Source organism: Alternaria burnsii, assembly GCF_013036055.1.
Source record: "Alternaria burnsii strain CBS107.38 chromosome Unknown 746, whole genome shotgun sequence".
Taxonomy (NCBI): Eukaryota; Fungi; Ascomycota; class Dothideomycetes; order Pleosporales; family Pleosporaceae; genus Alternaria; species Alternaria burnsii.
In genome coordinates, this window is record NW_024066109.1 from 1,071,423 (window position 1) to 1,094,790 (window position 23,368).

General features: G+C 52.7%; 7 protein-coding genes across 7 annotated transcripts; 3 read left to right on the plus strand and 4 right to left on the minus strand.

The window, feature by feature from the left end:
• Positions 1-343: 343 nt before the first annotated feature.
• On the minus strand, positions 344-4,236 carry GT037_002920 (potassium channel; the record flags this gene model as incomplete). The annotated part of the gene is made up of 4 exons (XM_038927967.1): positions 344-2,351; positions 3,089-3,662; positions 3,713-3,881; positions 3,934-4,236. Coding segments are annotated over 4 exons (3,054 nt in total), but the record flags the coding sequence as incomplete, so codon positions are not given.
• A 577-nt stretch (positions 4,237-4,813) lies between these two features.
• Positions 4,814-7,117, plus strand: GT037_002921 (swirm-domain-containing protein; the record flags this gene model as incomplete). The annotated part of the gene is made up of 2 exons (XM_038927968.1): positions 4,814-5,506; positions 5,561-7,117. 2 exons carry the CDS (start codon positions 4,814-4,816, stop codon positions 7,115-7,117), a joined length of 2,250 nt encoding a protein of 749 aa, XP_038789246.1.
• A 553-nt stretch (positions 7,118-7,670) lies between these two features.
• On the minus strand, positions 7,671-8,912 carry GT037_002922 (mitochondrial intermembrane space import and assembly protein 40; the record flags this gene model as incomplete). Its single annotated transcript, XM_038927969.1, has 3 exons — positions 7,671-8,199; positions 8,276-8,645; positions 8,705-8,912. 3 exons carry the CDS (start codon positions 8,910-8,912, stop codon positions 7,671-7,673), a joined length of 1,107 nt encoding a protein of 368 aa, XP_038789247.1.
• A 523-nt stretch (positions 8,913-9,435) lies between these two features.
• GT037_002923 (uncharacterized protein) lies at positions 9,436-10,191 on the minus strand (the record flags this gene model as incomplete). Its single annotated transcript, XM_038927970.1, has 3 exons — positions 9,436-9,466; positions 9,523-10,091; positions 10,141-10,191. The coding sequence occupies 3 exons, from the start codon at positions 10,189-10,191 to the stop codon at positions 9,436-9,438; spliced, it is 651 nt and encodes a 216-aa protein (XP_038789248.1).
• A 602-nt stretch (positions 10,192-10,793) lies between these two features.
• GT037_002924 (rho-type gtpase-activating protein 2) lies at positions 10,794-14,705 on the minus strand (the record flags this gene model as incomplete). Its single annotated transcript, XM_038927971.1, has 6 exons — positions 10,794-10,940; positions 10,992-11,125; positions 11,174-13,849; positions 13,911-14,447; positions 14,549-14,579; positions 14,631-14,705. The coding sequence occupies 6 exons, from the start codon at positions 14,703-14,705 to the stop codon at positions 10,794-10,796; spliced, it is 3,600 nt and encodes a 1,199-aa protein (XP_038789249.1).
• Positions 14,706-17,858: 3,153 nt separating this feature from the next.
• GT037_002925 (thiazole biosynthetic enzyme) lies at positions 17,859-18,892 on the plus strand (the record flags this gene model as incomplete). The annotated part of the gene is made up of 2 exons (XM_038927972.1): positions 17,859-18,495; positions 18,543-18,892. The coding sequence occupies 2 exons, from the start codon at positions 17,859-17,861 to the stop codon at positions 18,890-18,892; spliced, it is 987 nt and encodes a 328-aa protein (XP_038789250.1).
• A 555-nt stretch (positions 18,893-19,447) lies between these two features.
• Positions 19,448-23,244, plus strand: GT037_002926 (uncharacterized protein; the record flags this gene model as incomplete). The annotated part of the gene is made up of 4 exons (XM_038927973.1): positions 19,448-19,903; positions 19,967-20,085; positions 20,139-21,056; positions 21,111-23,244. 4 exons carry the CDS (start codon positions 19,448-19,450, stop codon positions 23,242-23,244), a joined length of 3,627 nt encoding a protein of 1,208 aa, XP_038789251.1.
• Between the last annotated feature and the right edge of the window lie 124 nt (positions 23,245-23,368).

Below are 23,368 nucleotides of genomic sequence, written 5' to 3' on the forward strand. Positions count from 1 at the left end.
AAGGGTAGCGATCACATTCATGAAAAGACGCTAGGAAACATCAAAATAGCGTTAGCATTCGCTATAGATTGGTGACGTAGGCGCATAGGGTCAGAGGGACGCGACACGGTTGTCTTTCTCCTCGATGAACGTCGATGCCACCTCAGAGCACGATCGAGTCTTGATATATCAATGAATGTAATGTATCTTCATGCTAGCTTTGCAGCTCGTCCAGTTCACCTCGACCACATTACCCCGTTTCCATCTCCCTTATAGCTTCTATGTTGGAGTTTCCCCTCGCAACCTCCTTTCTCCTCTCTAACCTTACCAAACTCTCGATCAATCGTTTCATGAGCCACTCACTTTCACTGATCCCAGATACCATGGGACTATCATTTCCAATCCAATCCCAGTTAACTAGACCTTCTTCGTTCTCTTCATCAAACGTCGTTGCACCGCTTCCAAGATCACGGTCCAGGCGCTCTGGACTGGTCAAGCGAATAAGTCGCGTGAACTCAACCCACTCCTCATACGTATAGCGTTTTCCATCGGTTTTCAGATCGAGAGAAACTTTTTGGATGGAAAGGGCGAGACGACGAGTAAGAGAGGCCCGGGTGGGGGGGTTTGTAATGTCAGTCTCGGCTTCATTGGCGAGAGCAAGAACAGTAGGGTGGCGAGTCAATTCTAAGTCGGTGGCTTCTTCGCGATGTTCGGGGTCATTCAGAATATCTTCTCGGTTCTGGAGGTCAGAGGAGGTTGCGGAACTGTCCTCTGATCTTGGATCTGCGATGCTGAAGCCCCTGATCAGCCTCTTCTTGCTCGCTCGGTACTCTGTCCACTGCTGCAGCCATCGCAGCAGCCAGGGATGCTTGTTCAGGAAGGAACGCCAGATACCTGCTTTAGGTAGTACCGTAAAGTCAGCGAGTTCGTCGCTCCACCTCTTAAAATTGGCAACAACCGTATCCCCTAGATCCGAAACCAAAATGGTCATGGTCGGCACGGCTATCAAGCTCCAGATGACGAAGAAGCAGCGCCCTGAATTGGATCTCGGTGCCAAGTCTCCATAACCAATAGTCAACAGACTGACATAGCAGAAATAGAGTGACTGGAAGTACGTCAAGTTCAGCGTTTCCTCTTCGGTCACCCAGAAGACGACCGCGCCAACACACCAGAGAATTGAAAATGTAGTGACGGACCAGAATAATGCCATCCAACGCTTGAACTTCTGTGAATCGGCCTGAATTTTGCGCATAGCTTCAAAGCGATCCTTCTCTTCTTTCAACAGCATGATCTTCGGTTTAGAGGAGGCTATACCAAAAGCATGAGCGACACGGGGAATAGTTGATGTACGCTGGACTGATTCGCCTACAAGCGTCCTGAGAGGCCGTGGCTCAGTAGGTGCTGATATCCGTGGAAAGCCAAGTTTACGTTTCCGGATCAGGTGGTGAGCTTCGCGCTCGCGATGTCGAAGATCAAACGAATTGGTAACTGTACGTTCTGCGACACGCTCGCGCATGCGATCAACATGCTTCTGGACGATTTTCTCGTCCCCAAGCTCGCGCACCGCTGTGTAAAGCGATGAGACGATGAGAGCTAGCGTTATTGTACCGCCTACAGAGTACGGAAATACAATACCCCTAGTGACGTCCGTCGTGGGTACTAGGTCGCCGAATCCAACAGTTAGAATAGTTGCGTCGCAAAAGTAAAGAGCATCGGCGAACCTCCAACTGTCTTCGCCAGCATCTTGCTCAAGTTTCGCAAAGATTGCTGCGCCGCCACCTAGCCAGATGAAGAAGGCCATAGTCTGTAATATGAGCGTCCTCTGACTGTCGCTCAATGCGAAGTTCTCTGGATAGTGACCCAGAAAGAAACCAAGCATGTTGACCATGAGAATCATGGAACAGATGGTGTAAAATGCTGCAGCCGCGATCGCATACCAAAATCCTTGCGTATACCCTTGTTCTGGTCGAATGGGTGGTTGGTAAGTGTTCATGCATATCGTTATTGCTATCAGAAACGCGGATGAAAGATACCATAGAACGACTGTAACAGGTAAAGCAATAGTGTAGCGGATCCTCTGTGTGAAGTTGAGGAGAAGGAAGAGGTTTCCAAGAAAACCGCAGATGAGTGAAGCTACGTTAATCCAGTAGCACCATCTCGGGTCGCCAAAAGGTACACCTTCGAAGTCTGAGACTCGGACGCCATCGATGATGTTTTGCTGCCTCCAGGGGGTGACGAGGGCAGCTATCGAGCTTACATTTGCCAGTGGACCGAGAGTTGCAGCGAGCAAAGGAATCCCGGTGCTGGCAAACCACCAGTCACTATCCTGCCCTTCCCATTTCTTCCACACGTTCCACCATCTTCTCCGATTGCTGTCTTTCAAAGACTTATGCTCTTTTCTTTTCTCGTTTTCTGATTGAGACGTGTGCTGCCTCAGATCGTTTGCTTGCTCCGGTTCTTCTTGTTCATGCGCCATCATTGGTGCGATGCAATATCGGACATCGTCAATCTACTATTTTAAATGTCTTTAGTGTCTTCAAATATGGCAGAAACCGTCCAGAACCCAAGATGAACCTGGCTTTCTTGACAGCACAAGGATTCGAGATTTGTGGAAAGCCGGTCAATATGTGCGGTAAGAATGTACGCCGATGACTAGATGCTTAGAAAGTGGCGCTAGGCGATGCAAGTACCTATTCAAGAAGCATCCACGGCTGGCGGGTAGATACGGAGGAAGATGTGAAAACCGAGAGAATAACGACGGTCTTACGCAGCGAAGTCATGGCCACGCGATTGACTACTCGGCTATCGCGGCGTGGTGGAGACCGATCGTGGGTGCGTGGGTGCTAGTGCCGATCAGCCGTTGACGCACGCCAAGCAGTCATTGACTAGGGATACTTGAAGATCCAAAATTAAGGATTCACATACTGTCAAGGACTGTCTAGAAAGCGCAGGACGTGCTCGTCTACATCATTTCAGAATTCACAATGAGGTATGGAAATCTGTCAGCATGATACTCGCGCCTGAACGTCTGAACAGTCAATGTTGTTCATCTTATTGATTTCTTTTCAAACTATGTACAACATGTATATATGGCACGCCCAGTGCTTACTGCGACTTGAGCTTCTCAGTCAACTCTGGGACCTTTTCGAAAAGATCTCCAACGAGACCGACGTCTGCGACCTGAAAGATGGGTGCCTCGGCATCCTTATTGATGGCTGCAATGACCTTGCTGTCCTTCATGCCTGCCAGGTGTTGAATAGCACCGGAGATACCAGCACACAGGTATAATTGTGGCGCAACGTTCTTTCCAGTCTGGCCTACTTGTAAACTGTTGTCCGCAAAGCCACTGTCGACTGCTGCTCTTGATGCACCGATAGCCGCACCGAGCGCATCTGCTAGCGGTGGCATGAGCTTGTCGAACTCCTCCTTGGACTTCAGACCACGACCTCCCGAGACAACTTTCTCTGCCGAGCCAAGGTCTGGACGGTCGGACTTCTGGAGGTCTTCGGATATCCACTCTGTCGAGCATTCGGCCTTGGGGTCAATGCCCTCCTCCACTGTTGCGTTTCCACCTTCGGTCTCGGGCGCAGGGAATGCGGTGCCTCGGACGGTGATAACCTTGGTGCTATCCGACGATTGAACTGTCATGATGGCGTTACCAGCGTAGATTGGGCGGACAAATGCTATGATCTGGTCAGCATCTCTTGGTAAACGATACAGGATGCTCCCTCACTGTCTTCCCCCTCAATGTCGGTAATGTCTGATATTTGCTGTGTATCCAACAGCGCCGAGACACGGGGCATTATGTTCTTTCCAAATGCTGAGTGACCGGCAACGACGTGTGTGTATCCACCCTTCTTGATGTTTTCAACCAGGAGTGGCGCATAGTTCTCAGGAAGACACTGCAAGATGCTGTCAGCCCTAGGACACCCAATGCCGCTTTGGACAACCGACCCTATCATATGCTCCATTCTCAACGTAGATGACCTTCTCTACACCCTTTGACTTGGCTGCCTCATCTGCGGCCGACTTGACCCCACTTCCAGCGACGAAGGCTGTTATTGAGCCTCCGAGTTTTGTTCCTGCCGTGATGGCAGCCAATGACTGTGATACAATCTTTCCCTCCTTTTGCTCGAGAATGGCGAATGTTGACGCGAAGCGTGCGAAGGCCGAGTATTGGGGTACGACGGTGGGTTGCGACTGCCGAAGCTGTGTTCGCGCTGTGCGGAGGGCGGACTGACGTGCGGCAGCGAACATGGTGGGCGAGAATAATGCAACGCCACTAGAATCGAACAAGGCGCAGAGTTGGAAAAAAAGGTGAGGTAGAAGGCCTCGTCCAAGAGTGGTGAAAGTAGCCCAAACGGCGCGGAGAACTACAGAGTATGACCTCGGTTTGACCAGGTTAGTTGTCCGGCACTAGCCCTTGCATGCGGAGCTGCAGACTGGTCACGTGAAAAGGCTGCTTGCTCCTTAGTGCTCTTTTTGCTTAGGCGTTGGAGAGCATCGCGAACTTCAGACGCGACATCCACCCACCCATCGCAGCCGCCCATCCCCACCTTCATTCAACAACGACCACGCTGCAACACGTTGGTCACCACACGTTGCGATCGCGCACTCTTTGTCATCACCGGCGCCCCGCGATTTCCCCTTTGCAGTACCGCATAGCGCCTTCCAGCTCCCGTCGCATCGCAACTGTTGCATAGCACTGCCTAAGCCATGGCCGACGACGCGACAGCAGGCGCAACTGCGCGGGACCCAAGTCTTACTGGAGAGGGGGCTCCAGTCGTCAATGCGCTCGATCAAGGTAGGCCAAATTCCCATTCCAAGCACCACGATGCCAATCCCCAGTCGCGTCAACAACATGGACGGCTGGCTCAACGGCGATTATCTCGCTGCCATTCCTCATGTCCCTGCACTGCAAGACTCGAGGCGAACATCCGACACCCCGGATTCCGGAGATATCAGCCCACTGACTTCCCTAGATACCAACATGCTCGAAGACGCACCCGCCAAGGAGTCTTCCAACGAACCCGCAACTGCTACGCCAGCACAAGTATCAGACAACCCCTTAGACGCACCTGATGGCCCACGACCAGAAGCCGATGACGCCGATGGCCAGGACGACGAGGAGATGGGTGGTGTCGAAGATGCCAAAAAGGAGAATGGCGAGGGCGCTGAACCCGCGGATCCAGAAGCACAAGCAAAGGCCGACCTACAGTCGGCGGCACGCTCACACTTTGTCACCCAGACATATGCGACCATCATCCCCAGCTACGCAACCTGGTTCGACATGCGCTACATTGACTACCGTGAGCGCAAAGCCTTGCCCGAGTTCTTCAACGGCCGCAACCGCAGCAAGACGCCTGCCGTATACCGCGATTATCGTGATTTTATGATCAACACATACCGCCTAAACCCGTCCGAATACCTCACAGTAACTGCGTGCCGAAGGAATTTGGCAGGTGACGTTTGTGCTATCATGCGCGTACATGCTTTCCTCGAGCAGTGGGGATTGATCAACTACCAAGTAAACCTTGCCGCTCTAGCATCACTCTGAAGCCACGGTTAACATTCTCTCTAGGTCGACCCTCAAGAACGCCCATCAAACATTGGCCCACCTTTCACCGGCCATTTCCGTGTCACTGTTGACACACCTCGCGGACTGCAACCTTTCCAACCTGGTCCAGGCTCCAAAGTTACAGACGGAAAGCAGCTCACAGCCACCGACCGCGCCGCGAGTGCGCAGCCCACCGCGAAAAGCGAGACCAAGTCCCTGGCTGGACGAAACATCTACGAGGCCAATGGCAAAGAGGCTTCCGCAGAGCCAAAGACCGCTAACGGTGAAGGTGCTGCGAATGGCCCCGTCGACGTTAAGGATCTTGAAGCTGCTGCCAAGGAGCCAATGAAGGTCATCAACTGCTTCAGCTGTGGTGTCGAATGTACCCGTGTACACTTCCACGAGACGAAACCTTCTGAGCAACCTGGACAAATGAAGGCCGCAGGTGGTCTGAAGCGCGATCTCTGCCCCAGGTGTTTCGTTGAAGGCAACTTCCCATCTGGTACGTCTTCGGCAGACTTCACAAAGATCTCCAACCCGGACAACTCGGCAGCGGCCGAGACAGAAGAGAAGTGGACGGAAGAGGAGACCCTTCTGCTACTTGAGGGCCTAGAGGAGTTCGATGATGACTGGAACCGTGTTGCCGACCACGTCCAGACAAAAACCCGCGAGCAATGCGTGATGAAGTTTCTGCAGCTCGAAATTGAGGACAAGTACATTGAGGCGGATCTACCAGAGTCACAGTCTGCAGCCCCTTCGACCAAATTCCTGCGTGATTTGGATTACCTCAGCGAAGGTCGTGTACCCATCCACCATGCTGACAACCCAATTCTCAGCGTTGTCAGTTTCTTGGCTGGTCTTGCACCTGCAAACGTCACAGAGGCAGCTGTAGCGTCAGAGCGTAGCGTTGGCGAAATGAAGCGCATCCTGCAAGAGAAGATTAACAAAGCCCCAACTGCACCATCGGAGAAGGGCAAGGAGAAGGAAGGCGAGCAGTCTACACCCGCAGCAACTGCTTCAGACATGAAGCCAGAAAGTGGCGATGCCATGGATGTAGACCCTTCCGCCGATTCGACCGCTATAGCCACCAGGGAATCAGACTCGTCAAACGCCAACCCCCTGGCGACCCTCCCCTTCGCTCTTTCTGCCGCCCGTTCCTCAGCACTAGCATCGCATGAAGAACGCCACATCACTCGCCTCGTCTCAGGTGCAGTCAACCTTCAACTCCAAAAGCTCCAACTCAAACTCGCACACTTCAACGACTTTGAGAAACTACTTTCCGCCGAGCGTCGTGACCTGCAACGCCGTCGCCAGCAACTCTTCATGGACCGCCTCAACTTCCAGAGGAGAGTCCGCGCATTGGAAGATGCTACCAAGCGCATCAGCAGCTCCATGGGCGGCCAGGGTCTGCCTGGTAGCATGAGCAACGAAGAAGCTGTTCAAGCCCTGACTGAAGCTATGAGGATGTTTGGCGTTGGCAAAGGCGAGGATAGCATGGGTGTCAAGCGCGATAGCGTGGATGCTGACGTTGCTCAACCTATCGCTGAGGGTGCCGAGGGCTACAGCAAAGTGGAGATTTAGAAGCATCTCAGCGCGGACGATGTGTATGAGACGAGTGTCTATGATTCAAAGTCTGGGTGTGCATATGAGATGCTTCCGTACTATCGACAAGGAAGAAATGACAAAGATGTCGTTGATAAGGGGGAAGACGATTGGGGCAAGTCAGAGGCATACAAGCGTCAGGACAGTATGACGCCTCAACTTGGGATTGACGGTTGTTGGATTCGTTGGAAGGTGTTTTCTGGCGTATAAACGAGTGAGTGCCTGCAAAGAGTCATGCTACATGGCCTGATATGTTGAACCTTCCTGTTTTTCTTTTGGCAGACTCCGAGTCCTGCTGTATAGTAGTTTCTATTATCAAAGACGATGCAAATCATTCTCGAAGCCCACAGAACCCATGGTATGAAAGTGCTTGAGTGTATGATGAGAACTATATATACTATACATGAGTTTTCCTAGTCGTCAGTAGCAGGTAACGTAAGCCTCTTCTTCTCCAAACATGCTGTACAGATAGTATAATACAATGCCATCGCTTTCATATCACGTCTCCATCCACGCATACCCTATAAGTACCCTACTTCCTCTCTAACTTTTCTGTTCCCTTCGCATTCTCGTCATGGCTAGCTTTGGGTACCATGCTCTCACTTTCACTGACAGGCTCTTGGCTCTTGACCTGGTTCTTTGCCTTGTTCGCCCTCTCAGTATCGTTGTCACCCTTTGGCTTTTGCTTGCTCTTCTCCTTCTCCTTCTCCTTTTCGCTGTCTAGGCTGCTCATGTCTCCCCTTGCGTCGTAGATTGGGTTGTGCTTGGCATTTGGCTTATATTCCTCAGGGACTAGGCTGTTCTCGTGTGGGGTGTGAGGCTTCGAGCTACGCTCACTAGAAAACTTGCCCTTGGCTGAGGCGGCATGATCGTTGGCGGCAGGTTGTGATGTGGAGTCGGACTGCGCGTTGGAAGATAAGGTGTCCGATGGCGGGGCAGAAGTAGGCAGAGAGCGAGGTTGTGTTTCCGTGGAGGCTGTCATGTCATCTTCCTCGTCGGCATCAGAGTCTAGCTCTGAACCGTAAACTTCAGGATATTCGCGGAAGCAGTTTTGCATGTCCCTATGACGCGTAAGTCATCCATCCCATAGTAATTCTCGCAAGCTGTCGAGGCTCCATTGTCATGATGTGGACTTACTTGAACTTGTCGATGCAGTCCATGCCCTTGGGCTCTTCGGTAGAGTACACAAAGCAGCTGAAGGCTGCCTTGAATTGCTCACCACAAGGCCCATGAGCCATACCGCCCAAACATGGGCAATCCCAATTGATCTCGCCTGTCTCTGGGTTGAATGCGCCTTGTTGATCTGCCTCCTCTTCGAGCCCTTCTATGCCGCCCTGGCCATCCTCTGAAGGCTTAGTATTCTGTTGTGCATTCGCAGCCTCCTTCTGCTTTTGAGAGTCTAGTTGTGCCTGTACCGCTTGTCTCCGCTTGCGCTCTTCGGAGATAGATTCGATGGTTGGGAGGTGTTCGGATTCGACTTCGGTCTCTGGGAGGGCTTGGGCAAGTTCTGAAGACAGGATTAGTTTCTTTCGTCCGGCTACACCGTCCACCGAGGTCCAAACATACGTCTTGGCTCTTCCGCGAAAACGTCTGTGGTATTGTAATAGTATATTATTGCTCCCGCAATACTGACTCTCGCAACTAGACTCTTGAAACTTCTCGACTTTTGTGATGGTGGAGCGGTGCTGAGGTACCGTCTGGCCGGCGCGGCCGACCGTAGTGGCGCGATCCGCAGCGCTGGACGCGCAATTAACCGTGGGGCTGCACGAAACATGATGCCAAAGGACGTGAAACAGAAAGAAGATGTAAGGAGAGAGTCGTGGCGGATGTCAACGGTCCATGCAAGTGTCGTCACTACGTAAAAGTTATGGGACCTGCATTTCTAAGCGGAAAGAGCAGGGATCTGCGCGGCTGGAGATCCCGCATCACGTGGAAGAACTTTGAAGAATTCTGGTCATCTCGAATACGTTCGCCATGATGCCTGGAATCTGCTCGTGTGTTGCATTTTGCCGACATACTGACGAACATGTGCTTTCAAGGTAGTGTAATCGACATGATGTTCGAACGGGTATATTGAACGTTGACCTCATATATACAAAAGTGGACTGATAGAAGCGTCTCGCCCCAAGACCGAAACCAAGTAGAGAACCTCTTGCTTGCTGTATGGTACTGCGAGAAAGTAAAAGTAGCATAGCCAAATTGGTACAGTCCAGATGATCAAGATCTCAGTACGAATTTGTTGTATGAAAACGCTATTGAAGTGAAGTGCGAATCTGAAAAAGACGATCGAATGATGTCTATTTCGGGGGGTTGCGCTTGAAGAAGTACCTGTTAAGACAATTAGCACGCAAATCCGTATAGCGGTTCTCTTGAGAGTAACATACTGGCTGACATAGTAGTCGCCAACACCAAACAGTCCAATGACAGCAGCCCATGCTGCGACGACCTTGCCGGTCAACTCGCCGCGAACATACTGCCTGTATGCGCCGAATCCAACAATGCCACCAACGACGGCCAGACCGACCGCATTGCTCAGCACAACCGGGTTATCGGCGTTTTTCTTCACCTTCTCCTTCGCGGCATCCTTCTTTGCAGCAGCCCGTTCTTTGACGTTCTTGACTTCTTCCTTGATTTCCTCTTCGCGTTCGATGCGCTCAGCCTGAGTGTCGGTCTTGATTTCTTGCGACTCGTAGTCGGAGGGAACGGAAGAAATGTGCGGGCTGTCTACGTCGACAAGGGAGTGGACGCTATCATCAGAGGCGTGCTCGACTTGCGGTTGAGCTGGGGCGCGACTGTGAGTACATGTTAGAACGACTTTACAGCTCAAAGCCTTGAAGCTCATTGCTCGTGTTTTGAAGACCGTAGGGTACCACGGCATGCCGCGAACTATCCTAAGCAGTCGCCTTCGCAGACAAACGACTACAAGAAGATGAAAGGTATGACTTACGCCTGTCTTTGAGTTAGCATTGACCCAGGTTATGCAGTGCTCTTGACAGACTTACCTCCTCGGGGCTCTGCTTGGGGCCCTTGGCAGCCATCTCTGCGTAAGACATGATGTATGGAGGGGGTAGTAGTTCTGTAAGGGGCAAGGGTTGTGTCGTGAAAAGGCCGAGTGCGTGGTTTGCAGATCAGTCGAGGAGTAACGGGAAACTATGGGAAGTTGATGAGCGATCGTGTGAGACCGGAAACAGGCTCCCTCACATGCTTGTTCGCTTAGTGGGCGGTAACCGACGACGTCATCCTGAGCGCGTTAGCGGCGACGTAGCGAAACCGCCAAGCACAGGAACAGCACATCCTTGTGGAGCATGTGAATGATCACTAAGTCTAGGTCCCGGCCCGCATGCGTGCTGAAACTATCATCTCAACTATTCATTATATACTGCGGCCTACGCTCAATTGACCAAGCAGAAAAGGCCCAAGGGTATAATAACAATTTCCATCATTGCCCTCAATATACACCTCACGGCCCTTGATACAGACAGGATCCAAAACTGTGCAGGCTCGTATGGTACACGAAGACAAGGACAAAGCAACCCTTGAACATCGGGCCCGTAACGCCCGCTGTAGATACACATGCTGAAAATGGAAACGATATAACAGAAGGATAAGACTTCTTCAACTACCATGGCAGTGTCTTATGAGCAAATTGCTCATCTCATTCATCGCCAAACACTGTCTTGTAGTTCTCCAGTAGAGCTTGTACGGCGACGCGCTGCTGTTGCACATCGGTGAGTTCGCGCTGGATGTCCATGGGCCGCATGATGGTTGGCGCAAAGACGACGGCGACATTGAGTGGTGTCATCTGTCAAGTGTTAGTCATCACGTATTTGGAATGCACACTGTGTATACATACCAAGTTGTCGCTGGCGTGTTGTATGACGCGCGACAAGTGGAACACAAGGAACTGTAGTGTATCACGGTGAGCCTTGGGGATCTCGTTCACAGCGGCAGACAAAGCTTTGGCTTGGGCATTCGGCTCCTCAAGTTCTGTAGATCCATTAGCGCCTGCTTTATCTTTCGAGAGCATGTACTTACGGCCCGCTTCCAGGAACTGATCGTAAACGTCATACGTAATCAATGGCACAGGAAGCCTGCGGAAGTAGTTCTTCAGCGCAGAAGTGACTGAATGAATGTCCAAATCAGGGTCTGAGATATCATGCTCGGTGTCCGTCTCGAAACCACTACGGACTTGGTTCACCTGAGAAGTTCCTCCACTCTTACGATAGATGCCTTCCACATCCATACCGCGGAGCTCGACCTCTTCGATGCATCGACTGACAATGCGTGGAATCATCTGCCGTTCAAACTCACAGCGTGCAGTCAGATCAGATCCGAAAAGCACGGTACTGGCGTCGGCAGCAGCCAGGTTAGCAGTACTGGTGTTGTTATTCTGCATGGGCCTGAAGCCAGCTTGGGGTGGTCCGCCTGGTCGAACGTTTCCGGGCTTTCCACCGAACCAGCCGCGCGGAGTTCCTTGGTCCATAGTATCTCGACTCTTGATGGAACTAGACATGGACATGGATGCGATGTCAGGCCCGGAGTGCACGGATCCATACGGTGTACCAATGACCTTGACGTTGTAGTCCTCCTGCTTCTGCTCTGAACCGAACGCGCCCTTGAAGCCCTTGGTGACGTTCTTTGTAATGGCCTGCCCACCCTTCTTCCATGTTGAAAACTTGGTAGGCTTTCCAGTCTTCCTGATGTTGACAACCTGCGGCTGAGCGACTGTCGCCTCAGTATCGTCATGGAGATTGGCATAAGAGTGCTCATGGGGTATTGGCTGTGTATCTACTGATACTTCTGACTTGCCACCCTTTTGCTGCGCGTTGTATATGCCTAGGCCATTCGCAGCCACGTCAAGATTCTGCCCAGGCTTCTTGTTGTTCTTGAGATTTGTCTGTATGTTGTCCACCAAATCCCTATTCATTGCGGAGAGTCTGGCATTAGCAGCCGTAAGCGATTCATACTCTTGGAAACCTTTGTCTTTCATCTGTATGAGATTCGAGATCTCTTCTGTCAAATCCGACCTTTTCGTAATGAGGTCTTCTATTTGATTCCCCAGATTATCTTTCAGTTTCTGCAGCGAGCCTGCAAACTCTTTAAGAATGTCTGACTTGAGTTGGTTGATCTCAATGTTGCCCTGGTTGCTCTTGGCTTTCTTGAGATGTTCAGTCATGATCTCTAATTCGCGAATCACCATCTCGCGTTGCGTATCCAAGACTGCCATTGTGTTTCGCTTCTCTCTCAGAACCGTGTTCGCTTGTTTGATGTCGGCTGCGCTGTGCATCGATTCTTGTAGCCCATTCTTTTCAGCTTCGAGCTCTGCGATCCGCTGCTGAGCGCGGCGCAGCTCGTTTCGCAGATTGACGCCTTCTTCTTTGGTATCCGGCGAGGCAACTGTGGGGCTGCTAATGTCGATCGAGCCGTTCGTAGGCCATTTCTTGTGACCTCGCGACGTGACAGAGCCACGATCACTGAAACTGCGTCCATGCTTAGAGACAGCGTTCGAGACCCTCCTGAAGACTCCGGTCTCTTTATCGTCTCTGCCATCCTGGCTTCCAAGCAAGCGCGCGAAGTCCTCGTCCATGGAGAAATCGCCCTGGTGGCTATACCGGGGAAGGCCACCAGCACCGTATGCTTCTCGAGATGCTTCGCTTTGGGCACTGCTAATGGATTCATTTGTCTTGTGGTGTTGTACAGTGGGCGGTTGTGGGGGTGCGCGTGGAGATGTGAATGTGTCAGTCGAAGGTTGTGCAGGACGCCCACCTGATCGCGCAGGAAGCGCAGGCGGATCTGATGGAGTTTTAGAGGATGGCGAATCTGCAGGACTGAGTATACCAAGCCCCGCGTTGAGGTTCGCACTTGCTGTGTTTGTGGATGATGTTCGCTCGGGATGGTTGAGGGTAGGCGTGGTGGGTGACGGGCTAGGTCTTTCGTTTCGCGAAATGGGAGCTGATGGCTTCAGAGCCGAGGATTTGAGCGAATCGCCACGCGCAGGTCGTTCTACTACAAGGTTGGATCCGAACGACGATTCCGAGGTTTGCGGTGAGTCCTGCGAGCCAAGTGGTGGAGAAGATGTGAACGTAGGTTCAATCAGCGGGCGGCTCAGCCGCGCAGACATAGTGTCGTTCTTGGAGGAAGTAGGCAACTGCATCCGTTCCTGTGGCTGTGGTGACGGTGTTTCGTCAGAGTCCTTGCGTTTGGCCTCGGCCTTCTTATTCTTTGGGACATCCTGTAGCTTGAAGGGCTCCGCAGCTGAAGGAGCGGGAGAAGCGTGCTGACTTCTCGACCGGGGCTCAGCTGAAGGCGATTCATTAGAGCTGTCCTTCTTCTTCCTGAGCGTCTCGACCAGTGTGTCTGAAGGCTGCCTTCCTTTTTCCTGGAAAGCGATGTGCGGGCTCTGGGTGGTTTGTGTTTGGCGTCTCTCTTTAGAGGCTTCTCGGGAGCTGTTTTCCTTCAATTTCTCGCGATGATCGCCGGTAGGCCTGCTGAAGTAGTCGCGGCCGTTCTTAGTGGCGCCATTTCCACTGGACTTAGCTCCTAATGCTTGGTCGTTGAAGCGGCTAATGGGTCGGCCAAGTGGTGACGGGCCTGGCGCAGGGTTGGGGTCCAGAGCAAAAGGTAGAAGGATACCGTCGTCGCCATTGTCTACAAGTTCTGAACGCGTATGGTTGTCTTTGTTGTATGTTGTTGCGGGGAGCGTTGTGTTATCTGTGAGTGAAAGTGTCAGCTAGGCATAGAAATTGGCGTAATCCAGATGATGTTTACGTACCCCTTCGTGAAATATCTCCAATTGGCGAGGCATCTCGCCTAAAGTTGGATGATGAGTCGCCCCGTCGTGGCTGAGGGGGTCTCGGAGATACGTCGGTCGTGGTGGGTTCCGAAAAGACATCGGATGGCGTGTCGAGGTCTGGGGTGAAGGTAGAGGTCGCCTGCTCTTGGGGAGGCAGAGCAGGCAAGGATTTATCCACCTTGGGTGCGACCGAGGGTGGCTTTTTGGATTTCTTGCGCCGTCGAGCCATGAGCGACTCATGGCAGGACATGCAGAAGATACCCTGTGAAGTGCGGGCATAGCGCAGATTCTCAATCTTGCGCTTGCAATTCCGGCACCTGAAGCAGTTGGCACAGAAGGCCTGGTCGCCGGTCAAGATGGCCAGATCCTCGATTTTGTTCCCGCAATGGTTGCAGCTGTATGTGCAGTTATTGCATATCAGAGAGCCGTCGCCGAGCAGCAACAGGTTCGCATCCGAGTCGAGGAGGGTGCCGCACGTGTTGCAGCGGAAGCAGTCAATATGCCATCGGTTTCCGGCTGGGCAATGTTAGCATACGACAAGCTCGGACGGTGGTCTGGGGGGAGTGGTGGTGGGAGAAAGGCGCGAGGGTGGAGGTGTCCCAGCGGGGAATACATACCGAGTTCAAAGGCCTTGCCTTCCTCGAGGATCTAGACTGCTATGAGCGGATGAAGAGAGACTTGCGGGGCGGCTGGTCATACCTCTCCGCATCCCTTGCACGGATATACGACCTCGTCCTCGATCGGAGACTCTGGGTAGGCCCCGGGACTCTCCATGGTGTGCTAGCAATGTATGTGTCGGTGAAGGAACAATGGTGGCGGACAGCGCGAGTGCTGCCGCGTGGTTGTCGTCGGGCTTGTGCAGGAGCTGAAGGGACAATTCGCAGACGGGCAGCGTCGTGGACGTCGTGGTTCCGCAGGTCGTCTGGGCGATCCCAAAAGTTCGCTCCACGGTACCAGGCGAGAGAAAGGTCGAGAGTGGAAACGGCGCAAAAGCAAAGTCAACAGCTGGAAGGAGCGTCGGTGCACTGGCGAACGGCTTCTGTGCGCGACGAGGGCTAGTTAGTCGACGAGACAGCTGCACCTCACAGGCGTCGGTCCCCTCAGGCGTGTGGTGGTGTGGAGGTGAATAGCCAATGGGCGGGTTAGTGCGCTTTCAGGGTCCTGAGAAAGATACGCGGCAGACGAATCCATGCGACAAGGGACCACATGCGATATCAAGTGAAGGCCTATATCAGCCTCTGCGAGATTTGGCCCTGCCTCCCATGGACTGCTAGTTCAGTGATTACTTGCAGGCCGTGGTTGAGGCGCTTAGCAGGTGCCGCACTTGGGGACACGACCATGGAATTCCAAACACGTCCCAAGGCGAAGACGCAAAGTGGTCAGCTTTCGAGACCGGGCTGCGACTCCAGCTCCACCGCGCTATTACGACTTGCGCAAAGGCCCTGCCAAGCACACGCCATCGCAGATCGTGGGCGCCTTGCTCGACAACGGCCCGGTAATCACTTTTGCTGCGCGTATAATTTATAAAAGCGACAGTCTTGCCCGGTCTGGATTCATCTCTGCCCTCTAGCAGTATGTAGCATGGAGCCTGTCTGGCGGTGTGGCGTGGCATATACTTGAACCTTCCATCTCTCTGACCACCTTCGACAAGGCGACATCACGGTCAGCATCACGAGCCTGATTAATAACACCAACTCTCTCCGCACTAAGCAAAGAACCGCTCGACAGTCTTCCCAGCTGCCTAGAATAGCTGACGCAATCTGAGGCCTTTCCCCTGGCGCGCCTCCTTCAGCGTCGACATATCCGTCATCTGCGCTACACACATGTCTAGCATTAGATCATGCAGGAACGCGGCCGCTTTGGTGGCCTACCACTAACTTCAACCACTTGATGCCTGACAAACATGTGCACACCCGACAGTGTCGACCGCGCGTTTCAGCATCGAATGTCGGGTGAGCGCACCTGCCTAAAGGAAAGTACTGGCGACCTCGAGAGATTAAGGATGCGTTCATTCCCCGCAAACCACCCGTGTCTCTATTTCCAACAGCCCCGACGTCCAGGACGCTAACAAGGTCCTGTCAAACCATCAGACCCAAATGCTCTTCATCGCACCACGCCGTCAAGGGCCCGTCTCTTGGAGTCTTCGGTATCCGCACACAACCACGATACTCACATGCAGTCCATGTCTGCGTGCCCATTCCCTATAATTTTGTACGCGTCGGAAAAATACTTACCAATCGGCACTTGCTCATTCCCTCGGTATCCCTCTGCCACGATCCTGAAACAAACGGGAATAACAAGGCGTACACAGACGCGTTTCATCGAGCCGAAGGGTCCCTGCTGATCTGCCCGTCGCCTCAAGAGTCAGCGCCCAAACGCGATTCGCGCTCTCCAAAATACCAACACCTCCCCTTCCCATACGAGGCATACCGTCAGACAGCAACAAGTGCCACGTACCACATAACCCAAGACAGTCGCCGCACGTCTGTCTCAGCTGCACTTGCCGCGACACCGAGGCTCTCCTGTACACCGTCGTTATCGTACCTGACAGCCTGACATTCGGATGTCTTTATCGCTCTCTGCCGCCCGCCACCACGTTTGATCAGCACCCCAAGATGCTGGCATTTAGTATCCGCCATGCTTCTATCCTGACTCGAACTCGGTCGTCGCCGTCCATGTCAACCTTATCTGCTGGCCGGATCTCGATCAACCTTATTGAGTCAAGCAGAGTACCTTACCTTTGGTACGCGATTAAGTTTGCCAGCCCGCATGAAGACATGGGCAACCAAATGACTGGATTCTTTCCCTCTGAAACCTGTTAAGTGAAAAGTCTACCGGGTATCTTCAACTACATTCGACGCCTCCTATCAGTGTGAGTCTCTGGTCACGTAGCAAACATTCATCTGGATGCTCCCATGCAGTGTTGAAATTGGAAATTTTGTGTTAAACCATTGGCACTTCTTCAATCATCACAAGTTGCCACCATAGTGCAACATTGGATCTACCATACAGTTGTAGCAGTAACGCGTCATTATGTTGCTTCTCGGAGAAGGTTGCAATGCCAAGTTAGCTCGCCTAGCGCAGCTTTCACGCTAACACGCAAGAACAACAACACTGACAGTATTAACCGGATCTATCGTCAAATCACACTGAGAGTTTTGGTCACTGCATCGATTGCACGAGCATGTGTGCTCTTCGATTTTCCCGCGTTGTGTGGGTCGGTCCTTCTTGCTGTTGATCTATTGCTCAGAGATGCGTCCGAACCTAGGCTACTAATGCAGGACCCTGTCACCAAATACTGTTTACACTAATCAGATACTCCGCGGCGCTGAACTCGTGGATCCAGACGCGGTACGATATAGTGGGTCTTCCTGAATTCGAGCAATTCATACGCAGATAGCTACAGCTACCCCACCTCAACGGATGACTGAGGATACTCATGGCCGGGACGGCGGGGTACCTTGGGATATTTAAACCTCTCGATCAATCTGCCTCTCGTTGTTTCTTTTTCCTTACAACAGTCTAACTGTCTTTGCGAAGTTGAATTCAATCAGTATCCGTACTCATCCACTACTTCAACATCTGAAACCAATGGCTGACGGTGGTACAGATACTCCTACCAAGTATGGCAACCACGATGCCGAACATGTTCCGCACGTGGGCGTTGTCCTCAAGTCATCTAGGTACTTTTACAGCTAAGTATACTGCATGAACCGGTGTTCGTTTCTAGCAGTGTTTATCTTCTACACTGTTGTGGTTATTCTACTTCAGCGTGGTGGATTGACACTGCTGGATTCGTTCTGAGATTATACGGTTTCGAACTTGATCAGGATAATACCTGCGAAAAGGATCATGCTCTGCGCTGTCTCTCCCTATGTGGAACAGACTTAACAGTTCGCAGGTGTCGACCCTTGAACATATTTCGACATGTCTCCTCCCGCCGCTATTTACGAAACCCCCGTTGCTAGCAACGACATGGGTACCAAGAAAGACCTTGCTGTCAAAGCTGCAGCCAACAGCCAGGCCAAAACTGTCGCTGAGCTGGAGAACAACTGGGAGAAGTTCACATTCGCTCCCATTCGCGAATCGCAGGTGTCTCGTGCAATGACCCGCCGTTACTTTAACGATCTTGACACCTACGCCGAGTCGGACATCGTCATCGTCGGTGCCGGTTCATGTGGTCTGTCTGCTGCATTCACGCTTGCCACCAAGCGCCCCGATCTGAAGATCGCTATTGTTGAGGCTGGCGTTGCTCCTGGTGGTGGCGCCTGGCTCGGTGGTCAGCTCTTCAGCGCCATGGTCATGCGCAAGCCTGCTGAGCTTTTCTTGAATGAGATCGGCGTGCCGTACGAGGACGAGGGTGACTTTGTCGTCGTAAAGCACGCAGCACTCTTCACGTCGACCCTATTGTCCAAGGTGTTGCAATTCCCCAACGTCAAGCTGTTCAACGCCACAGCTGTTGAGGACCTCATTACTCGCCCAGCTCCTACCTCGAGCGACCCCAACGCAGCCCGCATCGCTGGTGTTGTCACCAATTGGACTCTCGTTTCCATGCATCACGATGGTACGTTGTAGCATTTACTTTTTTCGGGTTTTACTAATTCTTCACAGACCAGTCTTGTATGGACCCAAACACCATCAATGCACCGCTCGTCATTTCGACCACTGGCCATGATGGCCCATTCGGTGCGTTCTCCGTCAAGCGCCTCGTGTCCATGCAGCAGATTGAGAAGCTCGGTGGGATGCGTGGCCTTGACATGCGCACCGCCGAAGATGCCATCGTCAAGCGCACTCGTGAGATTGTGCCTGGTCTGATTGTTGGCGGCATGGAACTCAGTGAGGTTGATGGCGCGAATCGCATGGGACCTACCTTTGGTGCCATGGCTCTCAGCGGTGTCAAGGCTGCTGAGGAGGCTGTCGGTGTCTGGGACGAGAGGAACGCTCAGAACAAGGAGTCTTGAATGTCACGATGCGCTTCAATGGACAAAGAGAATGCATCTGTCATTACCTATGCTCGATAGCGACCAATAGCTCACAAAGAAATCACTCATTCGCTCAAACTATTTGTTTTTGTTTTTCACACTCGGCTCTTTTCGAAACGTTGTTCCCCTAATGCAGCCTGCGCATCCGGTGTAATGGCCTATCACTTCCAATTGCCACGGCCCCGCTTGAGTGATTTACTGTGGTGTTGCTGTCTTGGTCACTGACGTGGCAAGGGAGGAAGTCTCAGTCAGGTCATGTCCTCTGCAATTCGACGTGAAGAGTAAAGCAGACTCGAAAGCAGCCCCACGTCATGACCAGCTGTTCGCATCGTCTCTAGAAGCTTCGTAGGAGGGTGGATCATTCAGCGCGCCTGGGGTAAGCGGCAGTGCGGCGAGGTGTAAGCGCACGGACGGTTGCTCGGCGACCTAGCGTGAACCCAGGGCAGTTGCGTCCCATAAACATTGCAGGTCACAACAAACCCCGCCTCCAACATCGCAGAATCTTTTTGAAAACAGGGCCAATTTGCGCCCAAGATGGAGAAAGAGACGTCGGATCTGCTCAAGGCACTCCAGAAACCGTCGACCGATGTCCAGTCTCGACTTGCCCTATTTAGCACGCTGAAATCGAGCATCAAGCACAACCGGGTCCCTGAAAGCTGTCAGGCTCCCATCTTCGAATGCATCCGCATCGCCTGTACTGCCGCCACCTCGGCCGCCCTCGTCTCCACGGGCTTCTCGACACTGAGCCACTTTATCAAGCGTCTGCAACTCCAGAAAGAGACGTCGATTCTTACGTCACAGTCACCGATACTATGTTCCATTCTCGCCGACAAGTTGGGCGATGCGCGCGAAAGCCATCGCAGTGCCGCCTCACAGATTCTGGCTGATCTGCACTATCTATGCCCTACGGAAATCGACGAGCTGATGCACGATGCTGCAAAGAGCACCAATCCTCGCGCCAAAGAATCTGCCATGTTGTGGGTGGTCAAGGTCCGTACCCCCCGTGGCGCATCGGGAAGGAGAGAAAATGTTCTAACGCTTTGGTGATGACAGATGAACAAGACCGAAGGCCTCCCTTTCAAGAGCTACTCCAACCAATTCGTGGCAAACCTCGAAGACGCGGACGCCGGCGTGCGCGACACCGCGAAGAAGGCGGTCGTAGATCTCTTTGGGTATGTCAATTGGCTGGCATGCCGCGCCATGGTAGCGACTGACATCACAATAGACACGCACCAGAACACGCCAAAGCGAACCTCAAGAAGCAACTTATCGCCCTAAACGTCCGGAAAGCCATTGCTGCCTACATCACAACCCACCTCGACGACGACGCCATGTCTAAAGGTACAGATGTCGCGCCCGCGCAACCGCCCGTTCCCATCTCCAGACCTATCCCAACTAAACGCGCCGAGACAATACAACCTGATGCTGGTTTCACAAACAGCTTTGCGGGAGAGCAGCCTCCTCCAGTTGAGGTTGTAGTCATGGACCCCATACACATCTACACACAGCGCGAGCTGGACGATGTTTTCCGCGACATGGCGCCTTGCTACGAAGGAAAAGAGAGTGAGGGAAATTGGCTCGCCAGAGACAAGAACTGCACCAAGTTGAGGCGCATTTTGAAGGGCAACGCACCTCATGAGTTCCACGCTACTTTCATCGCAGGCATCAAGTCGCTTCTGGACGGTATCCTCAAGGTTGCCAACTCCCTCCGAACGACCATGTCCACCAACGGCTGCCTGCTGGTTCAGGAGCTCGCGAAAACACTCGGTTCCGCCATCGATCCCTGGGTTGAAATCCTCCTGCAATCATTCGTCAAGATGTGCGGTGCCACGAAGAACATTGCAGCGCAAAACGGAGCCGTCACCGTAGATACCATATTCCAGAGCGTATCGTACAACAGTCGCGTATTGCAGCATGTAGCCATGGCCTCACAAGACAAGAACGTACAACCACGAACCCACTCGGCAACTTGGGCGAAAACTTTGATCAAGCGACACACTTCGCACATTGAACACTCAGGAGGCCTCGAGACATTGGATACTTTGATCCGCAGAGGCGTCACTGACGCTAACCCCAAGGTGCGCGAGGCATACCGAAGCGCCTATTGGACCTACGCTTTGGTATGGCCTCAAAGGGCCGAGAAGTGAGCTTGACCATAGAGAAGCATTGATACAGAAGCCACTAACACAATTCCTAGGATGTTCGATTCGCTTGACAAACGAGAGAAAACCGCACTTGAGAGAGATCCTAACAACCCGAATGGCGGCGCCGTCTCGTCGTCAACCAGCACAGCTTCGTTTTCGAAATCAATAGGTCCCGGCGCTTCGCGTAACGCCTTGAAGGAGAAGATTGCTGAACAGAGGAGAGCCAAACTAGCGGCTGCGAAAGGTGTCCCTGAGCGTCCCAACTCTGCTGCTGCCAGTTACTCACCGGTGCCAACATCACAATCAGCCAAATCGTTAGGTGCGAGAACAACGTCGAACCTTTCCACGGCTTCCTCAGGTCCGGCGCGACCACCCTCGGCAATGTCTGGAGAGTCGACGAAATCAGCACTCAAGAACTCTACGGGCACCGGGTCATTAATGTCGGGCACCGTTCGTCGTCCTGTCCGACGACCAGAATTGAATAGACCAGCGACAGCCGATCCCTATGCTGTTAGACGACCTGGAAAAGTAACGCCCTCCATGACCCCGGAAAAGACGCCTGCTGCACCAACGGCTAAGAAGCCTGCTGTGCCAAAGAACAATGCAAGACCCCGAGCGCAAACGCAGAACAGCCCGAATGTCAGCCCGGCGCGTCCGAAGTCAAGAATTGGTCAACCCATTGCCCATGGCAAATCCCCCAGCATGAGCTCTCGTCGCGAGAGCCCCGCTGTAAGCCCGGCCCAAGAAGAAGATTTGACAATGGTAAAGCCTTGGGTCCGATCGCAAAGCCACCATGATGGTGGTACCATCCCATTCCGAGCAAGAAACGGTCTGGGTGGAAGCGTATCCGTAGACGATGAAGCTGTGGATGTAGGAGACGAGGACAACTTTACTATGGTCATTCCTAATCTTGCGCGACCAACAACACAATCTACACACGACACGCCTCCGAAGCCGAGAAAGTCAATCGGTCGATTGCCGATACCCAGCCCTCGTGCAGCGGCGCTAAGGAGTCCGAAATCTATGGGTCACTTGGAGAGCGCTAGCTTGCGCTCTTCAACGCGTAGCCCACGTATAAGGTCTCCAGATCGACCAAGCACTCGTGGTACCGATGTCGGAGATGAAGTTCAAGTGTTTGAGGATCCCTTCGTCGGCGAGGAACACACAACTATTGAGAATGGGCCAGAGAAGCAGGTCCTTGAAGAGCTTCCCATCAATGAGAAGGCCAACGAGCGCCGCCAAAGCACCGGAAGCATGTCAAGTGATATCATGATGGGTAACGGGAACGAAGAGCGCCCACGCGGTCACCACAAAACGAATAGTACAGGAAGCGTCTTGCACACAGAGAGCTACGACACGAACAACGCTGAAGTGCTTAAGAACCGACAACTACTTGCAAGTGGCATCAAGAAGATTGAGGGACGCACGGTTGAGGCTCACATGTTCCGACGCATGCAGGACATGGTCAAGTCAAACCAGGAAATCTGGGGGCCGAATGACGAGAACTTTGGCAGACTTTTACTGGCATGTCTCGATTTCCTTGAGGCCCCAGTTCACGAATTGAAGGCACCCCAGATGAAGGCTGTCAATCTCAAGGTACAGGCTCTAGCAACGATTCGCGCGTTGCTTTCTCTTTATCGCAAAGAGACTGCAAGATACTACTCTCGAGTACTTCGTACCATCCTGCAGACAAAGGCGCAGTACGAAAACACATCGCATATCGCCATTGACCTGGAGGCAACTGCAGACGAGATCGTCAAATACGGCCAGACTCTGGATTGCCTTAATACTGTCCTCACAATGATTGAGGACACACCTGCATCGACCCCAACGTCTTCGCCGAACTCCAAGTCTTCAGTCTCTTCTCAGCCTGGCCAAGTGTCGACCCGCTCTACGACCATGGCGTTGAGCACACTTGCATCCCTCGTCGAGATGAGCGGCGCTAAGAACATTGCACTATCACCTGAGCAGACTGCGCGTCTAGGCAGATTAGCCGTACGCTGCATGGACGACCAGGACGCCGATGTGCGTAAAGCAGACATTGAGTTTTGTGTCGCACTGCACGAGCGCATAAACGGATCAGACGGCGCGAAGGAAGACGGAGGTTTCTGGAAAGCCGTTGCTGGTGCGAGAGAACAACACTTGAACTTGTTGACATACTACCTTGCGAAGAAGGGTAAGGCCTAGATGGCTGTCCTTCCGTTGCGACCGAAAGGCTTGGATTGATAAATGTGCATGGCTTCGACAGAGGACTGGGATGTCACATTGGAACTGGTAGTTAGAGATTCGCGTTCTCCTTTGTCACTTGGTC